A 26,653-nucleotide genomic window follows, 5' to 3' on the forward strand; every position below is an offset into this window, starting at 1 on the left:
TCATTTTTGGTTGTATTGTCCCTTTCCGTATGCGCCCTCACATAATATGCAAAACTTGGCCAAAATAAAAATAATGTAATGCTTGGTATCGACAAAGTGGGCCCTTTCTTAACGAACATGTTTCAGGTGGTTTCATGCGGTTGTTGGAGGGAGAACATTATGAAAAACCGGTTATCGACAACATGGGCCCTTTTTCTTTTTTCGCTTTTAGTGCTGTAAGTCTGTAAAAAGTCATGGTATCAAAAATCCGCGAATGGCATGTGATGTACCCAGGTTAGGGGTACCCAAAACCGTGAAAACACCAATTTTGTCAAAATCGACTTTCTTACACGTTTTGGTTAATATCTCCTAAACTAAAATCGACAAAGTGGGCCCTTGTGATGTAGAAGTACACATATTTGATTTATAGGCATACGCCTTTTTTAGACACCACATTAGGGTGGTATTTTTCATAATAGTTTCTTAACTTATTTCTATAGTCTCTTTATTTTATAAAGTCGCTAAGTACGAGTACAAGCATTTTGTAATGGAATTAGTATAGCTATTTGTCAACGAAAACAGTACTAATTTTTTTCTTCTCTGAACAGGATTCAAACAGATTTTATTTGGGGGCTGTCGGCAGTTATTATTGGCAAGGTAAGCGATTCTATTCTATTTTTAATCGAGTTAATTTTATATTATAGAAATTAGTCACTGTGGTGTTGTGATTGTTGTGAAAAAGTGAAGGGAAGTTGTCTTATTGTGGCCGGAAATGTGTTGTGTAAAAAATTCGTACTTTATTACGATTATATTTTCTTCGTAGGTATACGAGTCTTTAATTTCTCTCTATAGCTATCTTCTATACTTTTTCACTGTATTGTTTTTTTTCTATCTTTTTCTATTCTTGTTTCGCTTAAATCTTTTTTTAAATGTATGTGTAATTGAGTGGCGTTCAAAAATTGTGGGTGGATGGGAAGCTAGTGCTGGGCATTTTGTTATAAAAAAAGGTTGTTTATTTTATAAGTTGATTGCATGATGCTTTTTTGATTTTTTTTCCAAACTAGAAATTGAGAGTGAAATAATTTGTTCGAAAGTGAGGTATGAGAGATTACAATGAAATTCTTGAGTGAGCTATTTGGAGAAAAAAATCTGAAATTTTTTTACTCTCTTCTACAGTGTTTTTTTTCAATATTGTGCTTCCTTTGCATGGGTATTCTAAGACGTATTTTTACTCGTACGAATAATTACATCTACAAAAAGTAGACAATTATTGCAAACTATAATTGTATGAATTTTTTTTTCATGTTCCATTTATTTTTATAAGTATATGTACGTGTGTAGAGGTAAACTTTGATATTTTGGATCTTTCATTGTCGCATGCTGACATATTGTGTTTGGCTAATTATTTTGCAAATGGTATTGATAAGTTGAGTGATTTCATTTTTTAGATTGTATGAATTTTTTAAAAGTTGAAATTCGTTTTCGTACTCATAATATGTAGTAGGTGTATTTTAGAAGTGATCAGTAGTAATTCAACTCATTCAAGGGGATAATTTAGGCAACTTATATAACAAGAGGTTGAACAATTGCATGAACACAGATGGGAAGCATGATTTAGATTGTTTGATCGTATGATCGTATTGAAATAGTGGGCAATTGAATTACTCGCATGGATGGATACTGCTCGAGTCATTTTTTTTTTTTTTGTCATCATCATCATGAAGGTTAACATAGTCCAGCATACAATTGACAAAAAACTGTCTAGAAATAAAATTTGGCTGAAATTTTAGCGTCACAAAAATTCAGTCAACTTTATATGGATAAGTATGGGTTTTTTCACAGTCCAAAAGGTATTTAGGTATTCCTATGCCATAAAACCAAAGTCGAATTTTAATGGTCACCCCCCCCCCCCTCCGCTTCCATTTTAAATAAAAATAGGCTGCGATGAAATTATTTAAAAGTGACCTTCCAACCTATCGAAGTGTGATAAAATTTTGCGAAAAATTCAAATATCTCGATTGGAATATTTTTTGACCATTTTTTAAAATAATTTTGAGCCCAAAATTGGGTATCTACTGATTTTCAAGATATTCGATAAACGTGTCATGCAACTTATCACAAGGGTTTGCAATTTTACAAGGAATTCGAATATTTCATTGAAAATATCTTTTGACCATTTTTTAAGAATTCTGAGCTCATGATGGAATAATAATTTTCGAGACTGTTGAAAAAGTGTGATGTGACACATCGAAGTGGGTTAAAATTTCGCGAAAAATTCAAATATTTCAACGAAAATATTTTTTTAAAATTTTGAAAAATATTTAAGCCGAAAATTGAGTTGTGATATTCAGAATTTTTGATAAAGGTGTCATGGGGATCTATCACCATGAATTGAAATTTCGAGAGAAAATCAATTATTTCAACCAAACCTTCTTTTAAGCATTTCTAAAAAATAACAATTTGAAATTTGGCAGATTTTCAGAAATCATCATAAAGTACCTCTACCTGGAATTTTGACTCATTTATGGTCTCAAACTTCTTCAAAAGTGCCCCAAAAATGTCAAGATCGACAGCTTCGATTTGACGTCAAAATTTTCACTCATTTCTGACAATTTGCATAACACTTGACACTAAAAACCTGAAAATCATTGGTCATGACCCAATATTATGAGGCACAAAAATTCTTTAAAAATGCCCAAAAAACAATTTCGTTAAAATATTGGAATTTCTCGCGAAATTTTACCTTTTTTAATCAACTTTGATAGGTCAAATGATATTTTTTTCAAAAATTTTGAAAATAATGACCCAATTTTGAGCTCAAAATTCTCCAAAAATGTCCAAAAAAAACAATTCTGTTGCAATATTTGAATTTCTGGCAAAATTTTAAGCAACTCTGATAAGTCACATGACACCTATTTTTCAAAAATCTTGAAAATCATAGCCCAATTTTGAGCTTGAAATTATTCAAAAATGATCACAGAACGTTTTCTATGAAATATTTGAATTTTTCTAAAAATTATAACCATCTTTGATAGGCCACATAACACCATTTACAAAAATCCCAAAAATCATTAGCTCATTTTTGATTCAAAACTCTTCAAAAAATATGCTCAAAAAAGATTTTTGTCAAAATATTTCAAGTTCTCGCAAAATCTTGACCAAATCCTCTAATACATGACATTTTTTCAAAAATATTTGAAATCGTGACTAAATTTTGGACTTGAAAAAAGATACACAAAAATCCAATTTTGATAGGTCACATCACACTTTTTTGAAAAATTTGGAAAATCATAACTCAATTTTGAGCTCAGAATTCTTCAAACATGCTCAAAAAACGTTTCCATCGAAATATTAGCCAATTTTGATAGGTCACATGACCCTTTTTTCAAAAATCCTGTAAACCAGTTCACAATTTTGGGCTCAAAATGTTTTGAAATGTTCAAAGAACATTTTTGTCAAAATATTACAATTTTTCGTTAAATCTTAATCAACTTTGCTCGGTAATACCCTAAGCCCTCTTTTTCAAAAATCTTATAAATCATCTCCCAGTTTTGGATTCAAAATTCTTCAAAAATGCTCAAAAACGATTACGTATTGTCAAAATATTTAAATTTCCCAAAAAATTGTAGTAAACTTTGCTCGGTTACATGACACCTTTTTTTCAGAAATCCTTAACATTATGACTCAATTTTGAGCACAAAATTCTTTTAAAATGTTCGAAACCCCAATTTTGATGAGTTACAAGTCACACTTTATTCAAAAATCCAAGAAATTATGATCCAATTTTGAAGCTAAAATTCTCGAAAAATGCTCAAAAGCCCAACTTTTGATAGATCACATGATTCTTTTTTCAAAAATCGATCAATAGCCAATTTTACGCTCAATTTTTTCATAGGGTACTTACAAATGCTCAAAATACATCCTTGTTGAAACGTAAAATTTTTACACATTTTAATAAGTTCAATTCTAAACAATTCTATCATAGTTCTTTTCTACAAAAAGTTATAGGGAGCGTGACTTTAAAATCTGATTGTGTCCCAAAAAGAAAAATGTTCATTGAAATTTTCTCTTTGAGCCCGTTTTCTTCAAATTGTTGAAAAAATTTACTTAAAAAAAAAAAAATGAAAAATGAAAAGTATTCAAAGCATTGAATCCATTTCTCTCTAAAAATTTCACCAGCAAAAAAATTGGAAAATATTTTTCCAGAACAGAAGTTCAGGCCTAGAGATTGGAAGTTTTCAATATCATAGTTTTGAGTGTCGATGTTCGTATTCTACGTTTTTATTTGACCATCTCAGCCCATTTATGAAGGTGATTTATTGTTACTAAAAAAATCAGAAAGTATAGAAAATGAGCTGGGGGGGGGGCAGGCAGACATCAAAATTATTTCATATCATGTATTGAATTCAATATCCACAAACGAGATTATTTTCTTCATAAGGTTCGAGGGGAACGACGAGAAAGAAATTATAATGAATGAAAGAAGGGTTAGAAAAAAATTAATGAAATGAAAATATTCCAAAAATTGAAAGGTTTTTCGCATATCTATCTACTTAGGGCTCATACAACTTTTTCTTCGGGTGTAATGAGAAAAGGGCGTGTGTACTGTGTATATTTTTTGTATAGCGGTGAAACTATAAACATGTGAAATTCCTTCGCAGGTCAATTATTCTCAATGCATAAGATTTTAAAACTACCGTACGCGTACGACGATCACGAAATATTATTCGATGAAACAGGTAAATAGTCCCTGCCTGATGTTTTGAAAGTAACCCATTCACACTCAATGGTGAAGGTACTGTAACTCACACGTTCATTACATCATTGTATAGCTATGTACAAATAATACCCGCAAATGTGACGTAAAAAATGAATAATATTATACCAAAAACCTTCGTCTTTATGAACAGTACGAGTTGGTGAATTTTTTTTACATTTTTGCTTAAGCCTGAATCCTTCGCCTGTGCCAATGGTGACTGGTTGCATTCACTTTAGCTATGTACTTTTGGTGTTCTTGAGAGTAGGATTCGTACTGTTCATGATGTTATGTGTGAGCTTTTTGTAATTTGCTTTTTGTGCTTATTGTGATATGTGCTGCTGTATGTTTATTGTTGATGCACCTTGTTTTTGTGTCTGTGAAATTTAACACGCTTCTGGGTTTCTGTGTATTTCTGAGTAATAATGATAGGCTATATGTTAACTTAGAATAGGAATTCAATTCAGTAACATCGAGTCCTGAAAATTTTGTTTTAATTTACACAAATTATGATAGCATTCGTAAAGATGCTCAGTAAATATGTACAAATGAACCTATAATATCTACTGGTATGATGCCTTATAGAACACGAGTTTTAAATAAATATTATAATGTTGCAAGTGGAAAAATTGCTGTACAAATGTTGAATTTACATATTTCACTAGAGCAAATACCCACGTAGGACCATTTTCCAAATGTATCTAGTTTTTCAATGCAAAATACGAATATGCTTTTGATTCCAAGTCACTTTATGGAGTAGGTAGGTACATTCAATTGATTCGAATTAAATTTACAGATTTGTATTATAAAATTCTGGAATCGAAATTTCGCAATTATTAAAATTTAAAATCAATAGGCAGATTTATTCGTTCTACTACGATTCTCATCAATCATTACGAAATTTAATTAAAATCAGCAACTGAATCATTTGCGAACGACTTTACAGCTCGAAAAATAGATGGTTTTTGGATGGCAGAATTGCTGGCAAAGAAAATAATTTGCAAATTAAGTGAAAATTACCTAAAATGATTCAATTATGCAACACAAAAGTCGTTCGACAACGATTCACAGAGTTGCCAATTCCATCAGAAAATGGAATTAGGCAACAGAATCATTCGCGAACGATTCAAACTTCAACACAAACATTTTTGATTGAATTATAATGACCGAATCAGTCGCGAACGACTCGACAACCAATGCAAAAAGAGCCATTGGCAAATAAAACCTAAATTAGAAAACGTTCGCGAATGATTCAATTATGAAATGGCAATCATTCGCGAACGACTGAAAAATTTGTAAATGATTTTTTTATTAACAATTGAGGAAGCAGACGAAGAAAATTATTTACGAATTTGAAAAAAGAAAAAAACTCGAATTATTGAATTATCTGACAAATAAGTCGTTCGTGAACGATTCAAACAAAATTTCAGCTATATTGTTTGAGCAACTGAATCATTCGTGAACGAATTGATAAAATCAATCAAGAATTATACCGAATCATTCGCGAACGACTTGACAATTGAATTAAGAAAATTGTTCGATAAGAAAATACATACTTGTATCACAAATGATTGAATCACTGGATAAAAAAAACGTTCGCAAACAATTTTTTTATCAACAGAAATGGAAATCATTCGCGAACGACATTACTGAGTCGTAGGTGAAGAAAATGACTGGCAATTGAAAAAAAATCATCTGGGGTACCCAAATTAGGTACCTATTCAACAAAAAAAAACTCTCACGTAGAAAAGACCGACTTTTCTTCAAAAAAATCTGATTTCTAGGTGAATCATTCGCGAACGAATTGATTCGTATAAGTGACTCGTTCGCGAACGAATCGATTCATTTGGGTACTCAATTTTAGATGAATCATTCGTATAAATGACTCGTTTGTGAATAAATCGATTCATTTACTCAATTGTTGATGAATCATTCGCGAACGAATTGATTCGTGTAAGTGACTCGTTCGCGAACGAATCGACTGATTTACTCAACTTTTGATGAATCATTCGTGAGCAAATTCATTCGTATAAGTGACTCGTTCGTGAACAAATCGATTCATTTATTCATTTACTCAATTTCAGGTGAATCATTCACGAACGAATTGAATCATTTATTGTGAATCATTCACGAACGAATTGATTAGTATAAGTGACTCATTCGCGAACGAATTGATTCATAAATTAAAGAATTGATCGATTCGTTGGCGAACGGTTCTTTCAAAAAATTCTATCAATTCGTTCATGAATGATTCACCGTATTTTGTAGGACTCGTTCAGGCCTAGTGAGATTTCAAGTTTTATCGAAATCGGTTCAGCCGTTTTCTAAGTAATGCGTTCAAAGATTCAGTGATTCAAACGAAAAACTCTGAGCAACTGAATCACTCGTGAACGACTCAACAACTAGGGCTTATATTATAAAGAACCGTTTACAAACTGAACCATAAAATAGGGAAATCGTTTGGAAAATTGGTCATAATGATTGAATCACTCAAAAAGAGAAACGTTCGCGAATGAATCAATTAATGAAATGGCCAATCATTCACTAATGACTCGACAGATTAAAAAAAAAACATTCATAGTTGACTAAATCTTCAACAAAAAAAAAACATTTTGTAAATGAAAAAAAAAATCTCAGATGACCGAATTATTCCTCAAAAAAAAAATCGTTGGCAAACGACTCAAAGATTTCGAAAAATTTCAATTGAGCAACAGAATCATTTGTGAACGACTTAATAGCTTGACCAAAAAAAAAAAATCATTCACGAATATTTTACCTACTTATTTGAAGTTGAATACACATATTCAATAAAACTAAGGACTGAATCATTCGCGAACGACTCATAAGCTTGAAAAACGTTTTATTTACAGACGACTGAATCGTATAAACAAAGAAAATGATTCTTAAATGAAAAATAAATCATTCAGAGAAATTTATTCAATAAAAAAAAATTGTTGGCGAACAACTCAAAGATTCCATGATTCAAACTGAAAGCTTGAATTGAGCAGCTGAATCATTCGCGAACGACTTGACATCACGATCAAAAGAAATCATTTACGATTTACTGACTTCAATAGTCAATACACCACATTCAACCGGGCTAATGCCAGAATCGTTCGCGAATAGCTTGAAAATGAAGGAAAAAAATCATTTTTAGGGCAACCGTATTTTTTAACAAAAAAGTCATTCACGAACGACTCAAAGACTGAATTATCAAGATTGGAAATAGTTTCCAAATGGAACAGAAAAATTCATCAATAATGACACTCCATTTATTGCGATTGCGACTGATTCAATTGCTGAAATAGTAAAATTGTCAACAAACCATTCAATCAATAAATTGAAAAATAAATTAAAGAATAAAGTGATTCAATTGATTCGAATCATTTGAATGTACAAAATTCTCGCACGTAGATTCTCTGTAGGTACATAATAGTTCAGAGTTGAAATAAAACAAATATTTTTTTGCAATTTTTCATTATCAAACAAATTTTTTACCACAAAAATGAAATTTTGATTTTGTTTTTGAAAGTTTTTTTTTATTTTCTTCAAGTTTTGATTCGAACATATCTGCCCTGATTTGATGCACTTTTTTTAAAAAATGGAAACCCCTGCAAATATTTCATAACTTGGAGCAAATGAAATCGTTAGTCAGGGCTACAATATCCAAATTCCTGAGCTTCTCATTTTGACTAAAAAAAAACAAAAAAAAACAAGACACTTAATCCAGGCAAAAACACAGACACAAGCCAACTCAACGACTTCAAATTCGTGGAAATTGATAACATATTATCGATTTTTTTGAAGGGGGGAGCCTGGGGGTAGGAGCAACAAGAAAATCAAGTCCAAAAAAAAAAAAAAAAAAATAGCTGGAATAGGATTCAGAGGGAAATAGGGAATAGTTTAGAAAAAGAGTCAATATTTGTACTGAACAAATTCAAATTAACAATTTTCAAATTTATTTGGGCACGACCTGACTTCATCTTTGGCTCGAGAATCAAGAGTTTTTATTTTTGCTCCCAAGATTTTTGTGTGATGCATAAAAAGGGAAAATTTACAAATTCATCTAATCAGGGCGACACCTTGACTGTCCTTTGCTCGCCTACGGGCCTGCGATCTTAATTTTCTACCTGAACTCAAAATCGTTCCAATTCTAACAAACATATTTTATGCCATCTTAATAGAACAGCCTCTGATTGATCTAATCATTAACAGGAAATATGATTATCTTAACTACATACCGAATATTTTAACCATTGGCTCAACCAAATGATTATAAAATTTTGTACCCCAAAGCTCAAATATGGAGCATGGCGCAATAATACGTACAAGAAAGATGGTTCATTAATAATTTTTTACCTTTTTTTTGAATTTTGTGTTTTAATTTTTTCCTCGACATTTTTACTCAAGTTTTTGATTCTAGAGGAAAATACAATATTTTTTTTTTTTTTTTTGAAACCAACGTGGCACATAAACCGTTGGTCGGAGGTAATTGCACGATGAGGTATTTATTAAAATATATAATTTCACTCTATAGGACGTCTGATCGCTCGTAATTTCCGAGGCAGGCCGGAATTTATGTCAACGGAAGAAGGTCCAAAACACACAGACGATAGTTACATGGGATACGCTGTGACCAGTTTGGATTTCTATGGCACGGTGATATCGGGAGCTGCTGTGGGTGTCCCACGTGCGGATCGATTACTCGGAAAGGTGATTCTTTATTAATTTTTATAGCCGGAATGGTGGTAAGGCGGATTAGACGACATTTACGATGCGCCTGCGCCTGTCGAAGTGCGATCATAAAGTTACAAAGAAACAACCGAACAGGCGTTAATACATTTGCATAATCGGATCGCCTTAAATGTGGGTTCTTTTTCACAGGTTAGGATATTCACGTGGAATATGATCAATTTCAAGAACTTGACTGGTGAACAGTTCGCTGCATATTTTGGGTACTCCATTTGTACCGCTGATGTGGATGGAGATGGAGCTGAGGATTTGATTGTTGGAGCACCGATGTACTCGACTTTCCAATCGAATGATTACGAAACTGGCAGAGTTTACGTTTATTATCAAGGCAACGAGTTGTGCGCGTCGTTGAACTCGACTTGTGGGGTAAGATGGCGTAAATTGAACCATTGGTGATCTCGAAGAGCTCTCTATGAAATCAGTGGGTAATTCGATTCAATTAATTTTTCAGGATAGTAAATTCAGCAGGTGGAATTTCATCAATGGTGAACATACTAAAGGACGTTTTGGTTTAGCTGTAGCTTCCGTGGGCGATATAAATCAAGATGGATTTGGAGGTGAGCTCAACTAATCAGTTTTAAATTCCCTCACAATTCACAAGTAACCTAATTTCGTAACCTGAACTTCGCAGATTTCGCTGTAAGTGCTCCGTACGAAGGATCATTCTCAGAATGTCGAGATCAACGTACCAAAGCCTCGAATACAGGAGCTGTTTACATTTTCCATGGTTCAAGATACGGTATAAGGAGCAAATACTCGCAGGTGATCAGGGCCTCAGATGTGTACCAACAAAACCAAGTGTCATCTTACCTGAACACTTTTGGTTACTCGTTATCTGGTGGATCGGATCTGGATGATAATTTATACCCTGACTTGGTGGTTGGAGCTTATGAATCAGATGTCGTTTATTTATTCAGGTAAGAAATCCCCCCACTCAAAATGCACCATCTTCTCAAATGAAACATCCTTCAGATGAAATTACTCTCTAATTTTGTAGATCTCGACCAGTCATTCAACTAGTCGCCAATTTCTCATTCGCCACTACCAAGAAAGCCATAGGACTGGATGAGTTCACATGCCAATTACGAGGCAATATCTGGGTTCCTTGCGTTACTCTGCAAATGTGTCTAGTCTACGATGGTATCGGTGTGGAATCCCAAATTGGTAAGTTAACTGATCCTTCCTCAGTCCAAATCTTGACAGCAAATTCATGAAAATAATCTCGTACAGAACTCTGGGTAAGAATTACGCTCGATTCGAGGAACCCGAAAGCCTCCAGAATGTTTTTCTTAGAGAAAGACGAAGCATACAGTGCCACGAATAAAGAACCAGATCGTATTTTCCAAAATCGTCTTCGTCTCTACAAAGGTACAACTCTGTGCAGGAATATGACCACGTATGTGGCTCGTCTCAGTGTAAGTATCTCCCACAAATTCAAAAAAAAAGAGAAAGATATTTGAACCTTGCAGTAATTTTCAACTGATCGATTTCGTAGGCAAATCAAGACAAATTGACTCCATTAGAAGCTGAACTAAAATACGAATTGGTCGAATTGGGCCCCAGAAGACCAAATGTGCTTCCTAGTATATTGAACATGGACGACGAAACACCTCTGACGAGGAAGGACTTTCTAAGCATTAAAAACAATTGCGGAGACGATAACGTTTGCATTCCTGACTTGCACATGTCGATTAATTCGTGAGTATGGTTCATATGTAGATGGGAATATTTCCCCCAGAAGTGTATTTTCAATGGGCTTATTCGTGTTCCAGGAATGTGGATCAATATGTACTGGGATCTGGACATCTTTATTTCAATGTTTCTGTGATCAACGATGGAGAAGATTCATTTGGTAGCACGTTCAAGCTGAGAATACCTCAAGGTGTTAATTATTCGAGATCAGAGTTGATCAGTTCGACTTCTAGTGATATTGCCATTTACTGCTCGGTTCCTAATTTCATGAACAATAACACGATTACTTGCGATATTGGCAATCCTTTGCCGAGAAGAAAAATGGTAAGACACTGAAGAATATTCATTCTGAAAAAAAAACGTGACTCATTTAAGGGGGGAGGTGTGTGAACAATTTGTGAATTAACAAAAAATTGCATTACGATTTAATTTAAAAAAATTATTTGCTCAATATTTCGACAATTTTTTCACCAATTGTGGGATTTATTTTTACAGGTGAACTTCAGCGTCATACTTGAACCGAATAATGAAGTTGAAGAATCAAGATTTGAATTCTGGGCCAACGTAAATAGCACAAATTCCGAATTGAGTAAAACTATGGCAGATAACGAGAAATCATTCTATATTCAAATTGTGGAAAAAACTAGTCTAACTATTGAAAGGTACGTAATCCAAATCATAAGTTGCAAAAATTAAATCAAGTTGACGTATCTCCAGTCCTATTCAGAAATATTTTCGAGAGTATAGGTATACTATAAGTATCGAATCGAAACTATTGAGCAGCTTTCAATTTTTCCAATCTGACTCCATCGGAATTTCATTTTTTCCAATTGGAGAAAAATGCGAACAAAACAACTTGAAGTAATGAAAAAGAAAACTAATCACATCAGGGAGACTACCAGACTTTCAAGATGAATTTCTTGACTTCATGTGGATTCCTGATGGTGATCAAATTAATTTTCAAAAATTTTGACTTGATTTTCGAAAATTAGAGGAATCGACAGAAGACCCAGAAATACACCATAAGCTAAAATTTCAAATGCTGAAATTTATTTTATGATTTTTAGTAAATTTTTAAAATAATTCAAATCTGGGTCACAAATGAAAAAAAAATGAAAATTTCACCAATTTGGTGTAGAAAACTGAAATTCTATTTATACCCGGTCTTCAATCTCCGAAACCAATTGATGATGGTTTCGAGCCGTTCTGGAGCCTCCAGCGGATTTTCGGATTTAACAGTTTTGAAAAAAAAAAACTGTTAGTCCGGCATATGACAATAGGAGTAATTGCACCCCCCCCGCGCCGATCCTCCGGGACAACTTTCTTCTTAAAGGGGACATCCTGAGGAACATTTTAAAGCAAACTTGCCCAGAAAAAAGTTGGCCTTACTTACAAAATGGCGGCCATTTTGATTGACAGGTCAGCCAAAATCGCAGATTTTGCGTTCCAACATAGGACTTGCACGAAATTTTTCAAACATTACAAAGGTAGATCGAAAGATCATGCAAAAATTTATCACTTGTCAAAATTTCAAATGCTAAAGCGCGTTTTTCGATTTTTGGCGAATTTTCGAAAATCCTATTTAGGCCAAAAATGAGGTAAAAAATCAAAATTCTACCAAATTGACCAAGAAAGCTTAAATTTGAGATATATCCTATTTTCGACATGCCAAATCAATTGGAAACGGTTTCAAACCGTTTTGAGCAGTTCTGGAGCCTCCAGCAGATTTTTGAAACTGGAAATTTCCCCAAAATTTTATCAAATGGAATTGAAAAGCCGAAATTTATTCTGCAAACTAATTTCAATACGCTACAGAGTCGACTGCAGGTGAATTTCAAGTTGTTTTGGAGCCTCCGGCGACTTTTTGAAAATTCCTGGAGCCTCCAGCGGATTTTTGAAACTTTGAATTTCAACTAAATTTCATCAAATGGAGATGGAAAGCCGAAATTTACTCTGCACTCCAATTTTAACACCCTCTGAAGATCACTTTAGGTAGGTTCAAGTCATTTTGGACCGCCTCCAGCGACTTTTAGAAAGGTTTCATGGCGTTATTAGGAAAATTGATTTCCCAAAAGTAGCTGGAGGCTCCAAAAAGGACTTGAACCCACCTGAAGTCGACTTCAGAGGGTGTTAAAATTGGGATGCAGAGTAAATTTCGGATTTCCATCTCCATTTTATGAAATTTTGAGGAAATTTCAAGTTTAAAAAATCTACTAGAGACTCCAGTAATTTTCAAAAAGTCGCTGGAGGCTCCAGAATAACTTAAAATTCCCATCAAATTGGAGTTGTAAAGCTGAAATTTATTCTAAAATCCAATTTAAATACGCTGCGAAGTACTGCAGGTGAATTTCAAGAAGTTTTGGAGCCTCCAGCGACTTTTTGAAAATTCCTGAAGACTCCAGCAGATTTTTGAAACTTGAAATTCCAGCAACATTAATTCATCAAATGGAGTTGGCAAGTTGAAATTTACTTCGCAGACTGCATGGTGGTTTCAAATGGTTTTGTAGCTTCCAGCTACTTTTAGGAAATTTCAATTTTCCAAAAAAACGCCATACAACCTTTCAAAAAGTCGCTGGAGGTTCCAAAACGACTTGAAATCCACTAGCAGTCAACTTCGTAGCGTATTGAAATTTAGTTTCCAGAATAAATTTCGACTCTCCATCTCAGTTTGATGAAATTTTGGGAAAATTTCAAGTTTCAAAAATCTACTGGAGGCTCCAGTAATTTTCAAAAAAGTCGCTGGAGGCTCAAAAACAACTTGAAATTCACCTGCAGTCGACTTTTTGTAGCGTATTGAAATTAGTTTTCAGAATAAATTTTGGCTTTCCAATTCCATTTGATAAAATTTTGGGGAAATTTCCAGTTTCAAAAATCTGCTGGAGGCTCCAGAACTGCTCAAAATGGTTTGAAATAGTTTCCAATTGATTTGTCGTGTCGAAAATAGGGCATATCTCAAATTTCAGCTTTCTTGGTCAATTTGGTAAAATTTTGATTTTTTCTCTCATTTTTGGCCTAAACTGGATTTTCGAAAATTCACCAAAAATCGAAAAACGCACTTAAGCACTTGAAATTTTGACAAGTGATAAATTTTTGCATGATCTTTCGATCTACCTTTGTAATGTTTGAAAAATTTCGTGCAAGTCCTATGTTGGAACGCAAAATCTGCGATTTCGGCTTACCTGTCAATCAAAATGGCCGCCATTTTGTAAGTAAGGCCAACTTTTTTTTGGCAAGTTTGCTTTAAAATGTTCCTTAGGATGTCTCCTTTAAGAAAAAAGTTGTCCGGTGGATCGGCGGGGGGGGGGGGTGCAATTACTCCTATTGTCATATGCCGGACTATGTAGGTAGGGTGGAAATTAAAATCCAGCCTCAATAAACGAGTATTTTCCTTATATGAGACTCATTCGATCGATTCAAGCACTAGTTTTCAAAATCCCATCGCGCTGGTAAAAAGACTGAAATTTTCTCCAATGATCATTATTGAGAAAAATTAAAAATTCGTCGTTCACGAGCACATGAATTTATTTTGGATTCAGTTTTTCAAATATTCGTTATCCAGTCATCAATTTTCAAAATGTGACGTCATTAAAATAGCTGTAAGGCTCAAGAAATATTGAAAAATTGAAATCAAAACACAAAAAATTGTCTAAAAAAAGTACAGGTAAAAAAAATATGAAAATCTAAAAATAAAGTTCATTCAATTCCACTTTTTTTTCAACGAAAAACTAAAAAAAATGTGGTTTTTCTAGGGAATTTTTTTTTTTTTTTTTTTTTTTTGAAATTTGTTGGAACCTGGCAAAAAAGTATGGTCAAAAGATCCCAACAAAACGTAGAGAAAATCTCACATTTTCACTGCTTAATCCCTTCAAGTACAACTCAAAGTGTGAAAAATTGTTTCAAATATTTTTTTTTTTCAATTTCTTTTTTGGACTACATTTATTTTGAGAACTCCTGAACTTAGTACAAATGAACATCGAACTTTTTTGATGATTTCAACGTGATGATATGGGAGCACTAAAGACATAAAAGACCATTCAAACCAAAAAAAAACGTTGAAATAATTTAAAAAATTTGAGCTTATGGTCGGAAAGGTTAAACATGGGTCTGAAAATTTCCAACTTTTTTCTACAAATCCACAAAACCAGTCCAATTTTCCAGCTGTTCAGGCTAACTAAAAAAATTCGAACTCACGCTGAATGTTACTTGTCTGCTGGAGAATATTTTTAAAAAATTCCAAGGTGCAAACTCGACCCCTTAACATGTTTAGATCGCAAAAATGATGAATTTTAAAAATTTCAAAATATGTATCAGGAAAACAAATCAATTTTATTTTGCCAAAAGTTCCAATGATTAAAGTGTATTCAAGTCAGCGCAGGGTCGAAAGGAATAAAAAAAAATTACTCAACTAAGTATTCATAAAACTCCAAGATTTTTGAAAATACATATTTTTCAACAGTCCTACTTCTCATAATATCAAAAAAATAATAATAAAACATCATGTAAAAATGCACTTTCTGCCAATCTGTTTTTGTTGGGTGAAAATTGAAAATTATTCTTCGATTATGAAAACATTTTCTGATTAAGCTAAATTTGCCCCTGCGTCCTGAACATTAGACAACCATGTCTACATTGACTCCACATGAGTTGCATAATACTCGTAAGTACCAATAGGGGTCTGAAAAATTACGCTTCAACTAACTCTGAAATGTATATATTTTTTTTTCTCAAATGAAAATTGAAGGGACTGAAGAAGGGCCTTAATTTCGAATTAAATAGTAGATAAATACTCATAAAATAAAATTTAGAAGATTAATCCTAGCAGAAGCATAACTGAAGATGAAAAGTTATTTTCAAAATTCGAAGTTCACTCGAAAATTCGAGCCCAGAGATTTTTCTATTCTGATGATAGCTTATCAGTTATCACCCTGATTGAGCAAATTTCAGAAAAACCTAATGCCAGAAAAAATTCAACCAATCTGGTCAATTTATCTCTTAATTACGATTGACTTTTTTGTGCTGTTGATTCAAATCTTAATTGGACTGATTCAACATAATTTTTTCAACTCAGCTGATTCGAATTCTGTAAATTTTAATCGATTTTTTTCTCCGTTTTTTTTTCAACAGCTCGTGCACACCAAAGGAGGTTTATTACAACATCTCACAATACAATTTCGAAGACATTCAGTCGGATATCCAAGCAGGACCATTCCTGAAACACGAATACGTGATTAAAAATTCAGGTCCTTCAGAGATAACTGAAGCAACAGCAGTATTTTATTGGCCATTGAAAATTGCTTCAGGTAATGTCTACTGTCAAATTTGCGTACTCCTAGTTTTAGAATAGAAAATTGACACCAATTTTAGATGATTTTTCAGCGTCATTTTGACTTTTTGACCAAAAAAAAAAAAACAAAAAACTTGAATACTTGACTCTTTTTGACTTCTTCTTTGATTATTAAATTGCTCATATACAGTCTCATTTTTGGATTCTTACTCTTAAACAAGCAATTCATCAGCCAAATTATGTATTTTTCAGGCGAAGATTTGCTATATCTGATCACCGAGCCAGAAACCAGAGGTCCAATCGTATGCGATAAAATCGTAAATCCAAATTACAGACAACTCGAAGTAAGTTTGTCGTACCATCTCTAATAAAATTCTCATCTACAACTGGAAATTTTTTTTATTAATTTCATCATTTTTCTCTCCTCATTTAATCCAGCTCAGACGCAAATTCAGAGACGACGATACCAGCAGCTCGCAAGAATCATGGCAGACAGGAACTTCGTGGCAAAATTCCGGATCAACCCATAGCCAAGAAACGTACTACACTCAAGGCACCAAAGTCACTCAATCAGGCTCAATAAATGATATCCCAAGACCATACGGTACCGGAAACAAAGGTCCCGAGTACACAAAGAATGACGGTACCTTCCAAACAGGCAGTATAGGGTTAAACAACAACCAGGGTGGTAATTCATACCAGCAATCGGGTCAGAACACTTACACGTATCAGCAAACCGGCCAAACAGGGGTCTACCAGGGTGGTCAAGTATACCAAGGAGGCTCATCTCAAAATAATCAAGGAGGATATTACGGAAACGTACAAACCAATCAAGGAGGCTACGTGCAAACTGGCCAAGGAGGTTACACCAATGTAAACCAAGGCAGTCAAGGAGTCTACACTGGTACTGGCCAAGCTGGTCAAGCTGGCCAAGGAATCTATACCGGGGGAGGAAGCCAAGGCAGCTATTCAGGTAGCCAAAACACTTACAGTCAATCTGGTAGCCAAAACACATATACGAGCCAATCAGGCCAAAGTTATTCGGGTGGTGCTCAAGGTGGATATTACGGTACGTACCAAGGACAAGGAGGCTCTTCGGTAAATTATGGCAGCGGAGGCGGAGGCGGATACCAAGTACAAGGTTCGGGTACTGGAAATCGTCAGAATTTGAATTCAGTCCACGAATCTGTAACCAATTACACCAAGTCCACAAACTTCGACGGTAATAATCCCAACACTTATACTGAAACGAAGTGGTGGACCAATGATAACGGTGTGGTCAGAAATGGAAGCTATTCCAACGTCAATAATGGTTTAGCTTATGATACTAACATTCCATTGAATACCGATAAGAAAACTTTCTTCAGTGATAAACAAGGTGGTGGAGCTACATACTACAATCAAGGAGGTTCGAGTTCATCATCATCATCATCATCATCAGGTGGTAGCATCGACTTGAATACCCTCAAAGGAGCCAATATTCATAAAGTGTATGATCCGGCTACTGGAACTTATATTACAACCATCGAAGAGAAAATAACCAGCCTCGATCCTGATGTTAAGAAAAGACTCGAAGAAACTGGCAGCATTTATCATGTCAAGTAAGCTTATTATACCTAGTCAGTTTTCATCATATTAAATTCATTTCACAAATAAGTAATTAAAATTCAAAAAAAAAAATCGTAAATGGGCACCTGATCAATGATATTTTTGGTCTTTACAGATCTGAAAATACTCAAATCGTGAACCCCCACAAAGTTACCTATGGACCTGTAACCTTCACCGGAGATATATCTCCGAGCAGAATGAGCACCAGAAGCAACAAATCTCCTGATTCCATTCTCATTAACGACGATGGCGATGACGATGATGACGATAACAAAGACGAAGATGAGGATGAAGATGAAGATGATTCGTCCAAACCGCTACATAGAAGAAAACGACAAGTATTTGGAGGTTATGTGGATAACAGTTTTTGCGCTTCGGCTCAATGCATCAGAGTTCAATGTGTTATTAGACGACTGAAAGCTGAACAAGAAGCTACCGTCACATTCCCATCTATTGTGTGGGTCAAGACTATACAAAAAGTAAGAACAAATTGAGTAAATTTCACAGATGGTAATTAGAAGTGAAGAAATGAAAATTAATTTGGAGGCCTGAGGAGAAATAAAGACTTAAACATACCTTTTTTTTTTCAAAAAAACAAACAAAACAAAAGTTAGATCAAACAAGCAAAGATAAAAAATCTAGCAATGATGACTTTTTGTCAAGGGCTCAAGACCTTCTTTTTTTTGCCTTGAAATTCTCCAATTTTTTTCAATAATTTTTTGTCAACTCAGTTTTTTTCCTCACAATTTTTAAAAATGAAAAAAATGCGCCAATTCTGAAATCATCAATCACCAGCAATTAGTTTTTTCCATTTTTTTTTTTTTGTAAATATGCAGCAAAATTTTTTAATGATTCAAGAATCTTGATCATTCAAAAAAGTTCAAATTTTTCACCACATTGATGAAAAGAAAAAAAAACACTTGAACATAAGAATTTTTTCAAAAAAAAACAAAAAACAAAAGCCAGATTAAACAAGCAACGAAGAAAAATCAAGCAATGGTAATTTTTTTATCAAGGGCTTAAGTTTTTTTTGTCTTGAATAATTCTCTAATTATTTTTAATAATTTTTTGTCAACTTTTGTTTTTTTCCTAATTCTTAACATGAAAAAAATGCACCAATTTTGAAATCATCAAGTCATCAGCAATTAGGTAGTTTTTTCAATTTTTTTTTTTTTTTTTTTTTTGTAAATCATGAAACAAAATTTTTTAATGATTCAAGGATCTTGATCATTCGAAAAAGTTCAAATTTTTCACCACAGTGATGAGAAGAAAAAAAAACACTGGAACATAAGACCTTTTTCTCCAAAAAATTTTTCAAAAAAAAAAAAAAAACAAAAGCCAGATTAAACAAGCAACGAAGGACGGAAGGAAAATCAAGCAAAGATGATTTTTTTATCAAGGGCTCAAGATGTTTTGTTTTGAATAATTCTCCAATTTTTTTCAATAAATTTTGGTCAGCTCTAGTTTTTTTCCTCAGAATTTTTTAAATGAAAAAAATGCACCAATTTTGAAATCATCAGTCATCAAAAAATTGGTTTTTTCAATTTTTTATTTTAATCACGAAAAAAAATTTTCAATGATTCAGTGATCTTGATCATTCGAAAAAAATCAAATTTTTCACCACAGTGAAAAACTGAAGGGCCCAATCGAAAAAAAACTTTTGAACACAAAAAGTCTCTTTAAAGAGTTACATTAAAGTCGTTTTTTTATTACCACACTCAATTCATTTCCAAAAAAAGATATCTAAAAATCAATGCAGATCAAAAAATTAACAGAATTACTAAAAAATTGGAATAATGCAACAAAATTGTATGAAATACCCTTGAAAGTGGTAAAAATAACTCTCATTATGATTCAAGGATTGATAAATTGTCATTTTTTTGTGTACATAAATGATTGAATTTGTTCATCATTTTGTTGTTGAAATTGAAGTCAAGTTTCGTCGAGATATCTTTATATTTTGATTTGATTCATCAGAGGTTCCTTCATTCGTGAACGATTTTTTCACCTCTCGGAGTCTAGGTAAATTTCAATTCTCATTGAATGGGTTAAAAAAAGTCGAATTTCACTACTTCCTCTTTCACCCAATTCGATTTAGTAGTACTTGTAATTCAAATTGTTCTCGAATGATTTGTCGAGGTCGCCAAATAACTCCTAAACCCCTTCAAATGGAGTGATAATGCAATTTTTATCAAAGTTTGAAAATTTTTCATACTCAAGTTTTTAGGAAATTATTTGATGATATTTCACTCATTTCATTTTTGATAATTTTTGAATTGATTTTGCCATTTTTATTTCTAAGATTTTTCTCAATTTTCAATCATTTACCAGTCAGTTTTACTCATTTTTTTGGCAATTCCATGTTAAGTACTGTTTTTGTAAATCATTATACTTTTTGAAACTTTTATCACTACTAAGTACCTACATAAAATAATTCTTAAAAAAAAAAAAAAAAAAAAAATTCAACAATTGATTCTAAGAAAAATTTTGGCATTTTATCAATTTTGTCTCAGCTCTAATAATTTTCATGTTGCATATTTTTAAAATTATTTTCAAAGTACCTACTGAATTCAGATTGGTCTGAATTTATTCAACTTCAATCAAAGTTACACAGCTTATGCACGTTCACGTAACAACATTTTGAGCTTTCTATGAGTGGAAATTGCACGCTTAATTCTGAAAAATGTTTTTAAATAAATCGAATAAATCTGGAATTGGATAAATTGACGTAAAAATTGCATGAGGTATCCTAAAAATTGCTAAATTGACACACATCACCCGCATAGTTATCAAAAATTATCATAAAATGACGAAAAATATCACAAATCAATAAGAAAAAATGTGTAATCGTAATTGTTCAAAAATTTTTTGAAAAAAAAATGGCAGGTAACAAAATTATATTTGTCCATATTTGTCCTGAACAAACAAGAAGGTTAATTAAATGTGAAAAAAGATCAGCCAGATTAATTCTTCTTTTCAGCCAACAAACGAGCACTTCAAAAAACTCTCCTAAACAAAATATGAAATGACAAAACCACCTTACAAGCCATGATTTTCTCTTTGGCTAACGTTGTTTTGAAAATGCAATGTGATTTTTAATTTTAGCTGATTTCGTTTGCAAAATCTGGCCTAAGGAACTGATTGGTCATTCAGCAAAATTCTTTGTGATTTCATTTTTTTTTTTTTTTTGAATTTTACAACATAAAAAATTTTTATGGCTCAAGCTGAATAAATTGGAAATACTTATTTAATTAAAATTAAATCCATTTTCAACTTAATTTTAAATTTTTAACCATATTTTTTTTCAAAACAATTATTCAATTGTAATATCACATCGTTATTAATTTCCTTTACAGATTGCTCTCTTCAGACCAGTGCAAGTGGGTTCCTATGTCGAAGTCAATATCACAAAACTTCCACACATTAGAGCACAAGTATCGAATGTCACTTACGTATCAGAAGTGCTGACAAACGTCACATCATTAGATTATGGTAAAACCCCACCGGATGTAATACCTCTTTGGGTAGTTGTTGGATCAGCATGTCTGGGCGCACTTATCCTCATGTTATTAGTCTATTTATTATACAAGGTGAGAAAAAATTACTCGAATTGATCATAGGAAATAATTTTTTTTTTTGTATCACAAATCATTAATCATTCTGTATATTTTCAGAGCGGTTTCTTTAAAAGAAATCGTCCACCAATGATGCCAGAAAGACAACCTTTGAATAGAAATGGACAGTATCATTTAGGAGATGAAGCACTATAGAGAAAGTATCGAATTTATTTTCCTAATGATTCTTTCTTTTGAAGTTCCCAGAAGATCTATTGCAACGTTTGCAATACGAATATGTACTTTTTTTTAGATGTCTTTTTCTTTTATAATATTGTTTATACCAACGTTTCTATTCTCGTCTCGTTTTATGTATTAAATTTTAAGAGCTCCGGTGAGATGATTCCAAAATGCTTTTTTAAATGTGTAATTTTGAAAGGAAAAAAAATACGAGCAACTCGTCATTTGTTTTTATTGCACCAAATCAAGACTGTTACTGACATCATTTTTTTAGTCATTTTTTTTTTTAATAATCACGTTCTATTTATTGAACCTAACTCTTTTTAGATCTATAAGGTTTATTCTCGTGTGGATATTTTCATGTTATTTCTTTTTTTTTAATTTCATTTTTTTTATCTTTGTTATTTATGATTGAAGAAGAATGGTGCTATTTTTTTCACTTATTTTGACGTAATTTAGAAGTCAAGTTAAACGAGTTTATGTGCATTGCATTTATTCAATTTTTTTTCTCACATCAAATTGATGCATTATTATTTCATTAATTATTTAAATCATTCATGGTCAGAAAAAAAAAATATTCACATTTTGTTTACGCCTTTGTCTCATTAGCCAATCTGACGTGGCTTAACTTTCATTATGAAACTACCAATTTAAAATAAGTTTAAGGAATAAGCGGCCTTATAATGTTAATTTACTTATTTGCAATTACCTACTGTTTTTTTTTTGTTTTTTTTTCAATCATGTAGTTTTTGTTCATCTTCTTCGAACAACTTAGAAAGAGGATCTATTTACTTACAAAAATATAATGTGTTCAAAAGAATAAATACAAAGGGTACTCTTTTTTTTAAAAAAAAAACTATTAATACTTTATTGTGATAATAATTAATAAGCTGTATTTGATAATTGTAAGATATATGATTTGTGTACTTTTTGTAAAATAATTTTGTGTACTTCGTTATCGTGTGCCATAAGCATAAAAAATTGTTGCAATTTTGAAAGCTAAAACTATCGATTTTGAGAAGTCATTTAGTACTAAAATGTTGACTAATTTATAAAACTGGACAAAAGCAGACGATAATTTAATTTTGCGATTCTCATCGTTAGTCTAATTTATATTGTACCTTATTATATGTATGTACATTACGGATTGTACAATATTTGTAATATTGCTACGAAGTATTTTCTTTTTCAAGTATTTAACAAAAATGCATTTCTTTTTCTTGAATATTTGTGATAACTACTCTCTCCCACGGTATTAATTTTTAGCTTAATAAGATAGGTTTTTTTTTATGTGCTTGTGTAAAGTTGTGTTATGTTTTTAACGTTTAAATTAACAGATTACCTACCATGCAAATGTTGATTTTGTATACTTTTTTTTTTTTTTTGTAATTCTCTAGTAGAATTTTAACTATTGAATAGTGTTTTATTTCTTTAGCTCGAAAGAGTTTGAATTTTATTAAATTAAAAAAAAATCGACACCAAGAAGCAGTTGAAAAAATCTGATGAGCTTAGAAAGTAATTTTTTGTGGCACTTTTACCTACCTACGTGGTTCAGAATCAGAAACTCAACAGTTGAGCGCAATTTCATTTTTTATTTATTTTTTTCTCACTTAAAAATTTTGTAAAATGGGTAAGTGCACAAAAAAAACACGCAGAAAGGCAATCGAACGACTGGACTTTACTTACAAGGGAAGGCATCCACATGAGAATCTCCTATTTGAATGAAACTTGAAGTGTTGGAAAGAGGACCTCAAAAAACACCCATCCCCCAATTTTCAGCTGCTCAAGTTGATTTTTCGATTTTTGGCGAATTTTTGAAGTTTTGTGTACACAGGAAAAGAGCTGTTCAACTCACAAAATGGAAAAAAACTACAAATATCCATCTCTCCCGCGTATCAACTTCCGGAGCTCAAATTTGGGCCAACGGTAGTCTTCTAGATACCTGATTGACTCGTACCATCCATTGGCCGGATCCGGCCTTCCGGTCAGAAAATAGTTTTTTTTACTTTTTTTCTCATAAGTATTTTCAGTGAATTTGAAAAATGGGCGTTTCTCCCCACCACATGAACTTGAGCAGCTAAAATTTTGGCCGAAGGGTTTATGCTTGATACTTCATTGATTAATACTACCGTCGGCCGGATCTGGAATTTACATTAGAAAGCATATTTTTTGTCCATCTGGTTTTTTATGCCAAGGTTAACAAAATGGGCAAAAAATATGATTTCTGATGATAATTACAGAGTAGGAAAAACCTCAGAATATTTTTTTCCATAAAATTCTAACAAAAATGAATTTCTTGACAATGTTTGAGCTTTTGATAATTTTGGAGTAAATTTCTGAAATTTTTTACCATAATTCCTCCGCATAAAATTTGATTTCGAACCTTATTTCAACTTCATCAGCAAAAAACTTGCTGCTTTCTCCAAAAACCGTAGCAAACAAGCATTCAATACCCTGTCTTTACTCGAAGTGAATATTCAGGGCGAAGCATAAATAAAAACAAACTAATTTAGCACGGGAGAATTAGACATAAAATGAGCCAAAGGTCGGAAAAATTCCTATCAAAGGGGACTTTTTTCTAAAACGTGCAGAATACCGCCCTAAACAACATACTAAAAGTCCCCATCGCTAGGGGTTGTGCTAACCCCAGGAGGGGGGTGAGACCTCCCCCAATTTCACTTTTTCGCCATTTTCTCCTCCGCATTGCATTTTAGCGAAAAATGTGTGGTTAGATAAAAATCTACGTCAAATTTCCGATCTAATGATGTATCAACTTCCTTTGTAGGTACAAGGGGGGTGGGACTGCAACCATTTAAAGAAGGGGGGTTTTCTAAAAAATGCATAACGGCTATAGTTGCCTAAGAGGGGTGAAATGGTCTCCGAGACCGTTCGGGTTGATATTATCATGGATGGTGGGTACCATTGAGAAACTTCCGCGCGGAAAATTTCAGATCCACAGCCCCTCCCCTTTTTGAGGGACCCCCCTTTTCTGAAATTTCAATAACGCTTTTCTCAGCCCCATATTAACCGATTTTGAAAATTTTTCAGTATGTTATGTATATCCTTAGTAGGTATTCCCACAAAAATTTTCGACCTCCTCCCCTCATATTTTCCCCTCAAAATGGTGTAAAAACGTGTCTTAGGGAGGGTTGAGGTAAAATGGTAATTTTGAGGAAAATAACGAGGTATTAATGAGTAGGGTGTTGTTTTCTTATGATTCGATACCACTGAGAACGAATATGACGTCAGATTCTTTGCTACACTCATCTAGCTCTCTCCAGAGCACTTAGTCTCTTCAATTTTTACGATTGTTAAAAAGCATTAAAAAAATGAAAAAACGCTATTTTGAGGGGTAAATATGAGAAGAGGGGATCGAAAATTTTTGTGGGAATACCTACTAAGGATATACATATGGGTTGAAAAATGTCATTTTCGTATCATTTGACGTACCTACGTTACTCAAAATTTCAATTATTTTCCCAAAAATATTGACCTTGAAGGATCTAAACACGATACGATTACAATTTATTTGACCGTATTGCACCGACTTTTGAACTCTAAAAATACTTTCCGACTTCCTAAAAAATCACAGAATAATAACATGGGTAATTTTTTGGAAAAAATTATTTCCTTCGAAGGTCTAAAATATTTTTTTGAATCATGTCTTCTCCAAGATGGAAAAAACGTTGAATTTCGCGCATGAACGTCGCATAACTCCAGTTGAGGGGGTCAAGGATCGACTCGAAAAATTCTTCAACTGAAAATCGTTTCTTATTGAAACCACTTTTCTGAGTGAGTTTTGTCCAATTTCGAGAGAGTGTTGATTACACCATCTTACCCTTGATAGTTAAAGAGTTCACGGAAAGAACCAGACAAGTTACTTTTTTACCCCCTCCTCTTTTTTTAAACACCATTTTAACCACAAAAAATCGATTTTTTTCAAAATCTAAATGGACTAAATTTTTCCACTCCTCAGGGTGAATTTAATTCAACCCTAAATTCATTTTTGAAAAAAAGTGACTTACCTTGTTCTTTCCGTGTAGTCTTCAGTTCTTCAAGACGCTGAATTTCATACTTCAATTATTGTAGATTTTGTTTTTTTAAATCAAATTTAGCTCATTTTTTATCGAAGAAATGTTTTGAATCAAACCAATAAAAAAAGAATTTTGAAAAGTTTGTATCCATGATCATTAATTAAAATCCAATATTGTAGATTCAAAAAAAAATCAAATTTAGCTCGTTTCCTATTATCAAAGAAATGTTTGAAATCAAACCAATAAAAAAAATATTTTGAAAGTTTGTATTCAGATCAATCAAAAGTAGGTATCACAAAGACAAATATGCCATCTGATTGTGAGTTTGTAAGCTTTGAATTACATTTTGATCAATTTCATGCAGATTTTTTTCAAAACTAAAAACCTAAAAATCTACTGAAAGTCCTCAAAATGGTTTGAAACCACTACCAATCGATTCAAAGTGCTGAAAACAGAGTATAAACACGACTAAGCAAATTTCAACTTTCTACCTCAATTTTACAAAATTTTGATTTTTTTAAATACTTCGCAATTTGAATGAAGTTCAAAAATTGACCAAAAATCCGGTAAATGCTGATTTTTTTGCACGAGTGTTCGAGGCTACGTAGATATAATTTTTTCAATTTCATTTTGGATGACATCATATTCAATGTTCACCATTTTCTCAAATTTTTGATAATTTCCTGCCCATCGCAGAATTTTCTCGTACATCGCAACCAAGTAGGTATTAAACTCAGTTCAATTGCAATTATTC

At 32.8% G+C, this 26,653-nt stretch overlaps 1 protein-coding gene across 2 annotated transcripts in view; it reads left to right on the forward strand.

The window, feature by feature from the left end:
• if (inflated) overlaps nucleotides 1-23,281 on the forward strand; it is a 112,535-nt gene extending 89,254 nt beyond the window's left edge. Inside the window, exons 7-23 of one of the 2 annotated variants that reach the window (XM_065357907.1) lie at nucleotides 588-636; nucleotides 4,641-4,718; nucleotides 9,273-9,448; nucleotides 9,620-9,853; nucleotides 9,939-10,044; nucleotides 10,119-10,404; nucleotides 10,485-10,651; nucleotides 10,718-10,902; nucleotides 10,983-11,185; nucleotides 11,260-11,503; nucleotides 11,675-11,841; nucleotides 16,304-16,479; nucleotides 16,716-16,807; nucleotides 16,902-18,064; nucleotides 18,187-18,550; nucleotides 21,428-21,661; nucleotides 21,746-23,281. In XM_065357907.1, coding sequence (XP_065213979.1) covers nucleotides 588-636; nucleotides 4,641-4,718; nucleotides 9,273-9,448; nucleotides 9,620-9,853; nucleotides 9,939-10,044; nucleotides 10,119-10,404; nucleotides 10,485-10,651; nucleotides 10,718-10,902; nucleotides 10,983-11,185; nucleotides 11,260-11,503; nucleotides 11,675-11,841; nucleotides 16,304-16,479; nucleotides 16,716-16,807; nucleotides 16,902-18,064; nucleotides 18,187-18,550; nucleotides 21,428-21,661; nucleotides 21,746-21,841 — 4,020 coding nt within the window. In that variant the 3' untranslated portion in view covers nucleotides 21,842-23,281. The remainder of the gene's footprint in view (nucleotides 1-587; nucleotides 637-4,640; nucleotides 4,719-9,272; nucleotides 9,449-9,619; nucleotides 9,854-9,938; nucleotides 10,045-10,118; nucleotides 10,405-10,484; nucleotides 10,652-10,717; nucleotides 10,903-10,982; nucleotides 11,186-11,259; nucleotides 11,504-11,674; nucleotides 11,842-16,303; nucleotides 16,480-16,715; nucleotides 16,808-16,901; nucleotides 18,065-18,186; nucleotides 18,551-21,427; nucleotides 21,662-21,745) is intronic. The other variant, XM_065357908.1, reaches the window with a different exon arrangement.
• Nucleotides 23,282-26,653: the final 3,372 nt, after the last annotated feature.

The sequence above is a fragment of the Planococcus citri genome, chromosome 3 (genome assembly GCF_950023065.1).
Source record: "Planococcus citri chromosome 3, ihPlaCitr1.1, whole genome shotgun sequence".
NCBI classification, from domain to species: domain Eukaryota; kingdom Metazoa; phylum Arthropoda; class Insecta; order Hemiptera; family Pseudococcidae; genus Planococcus; species Planococcus citri.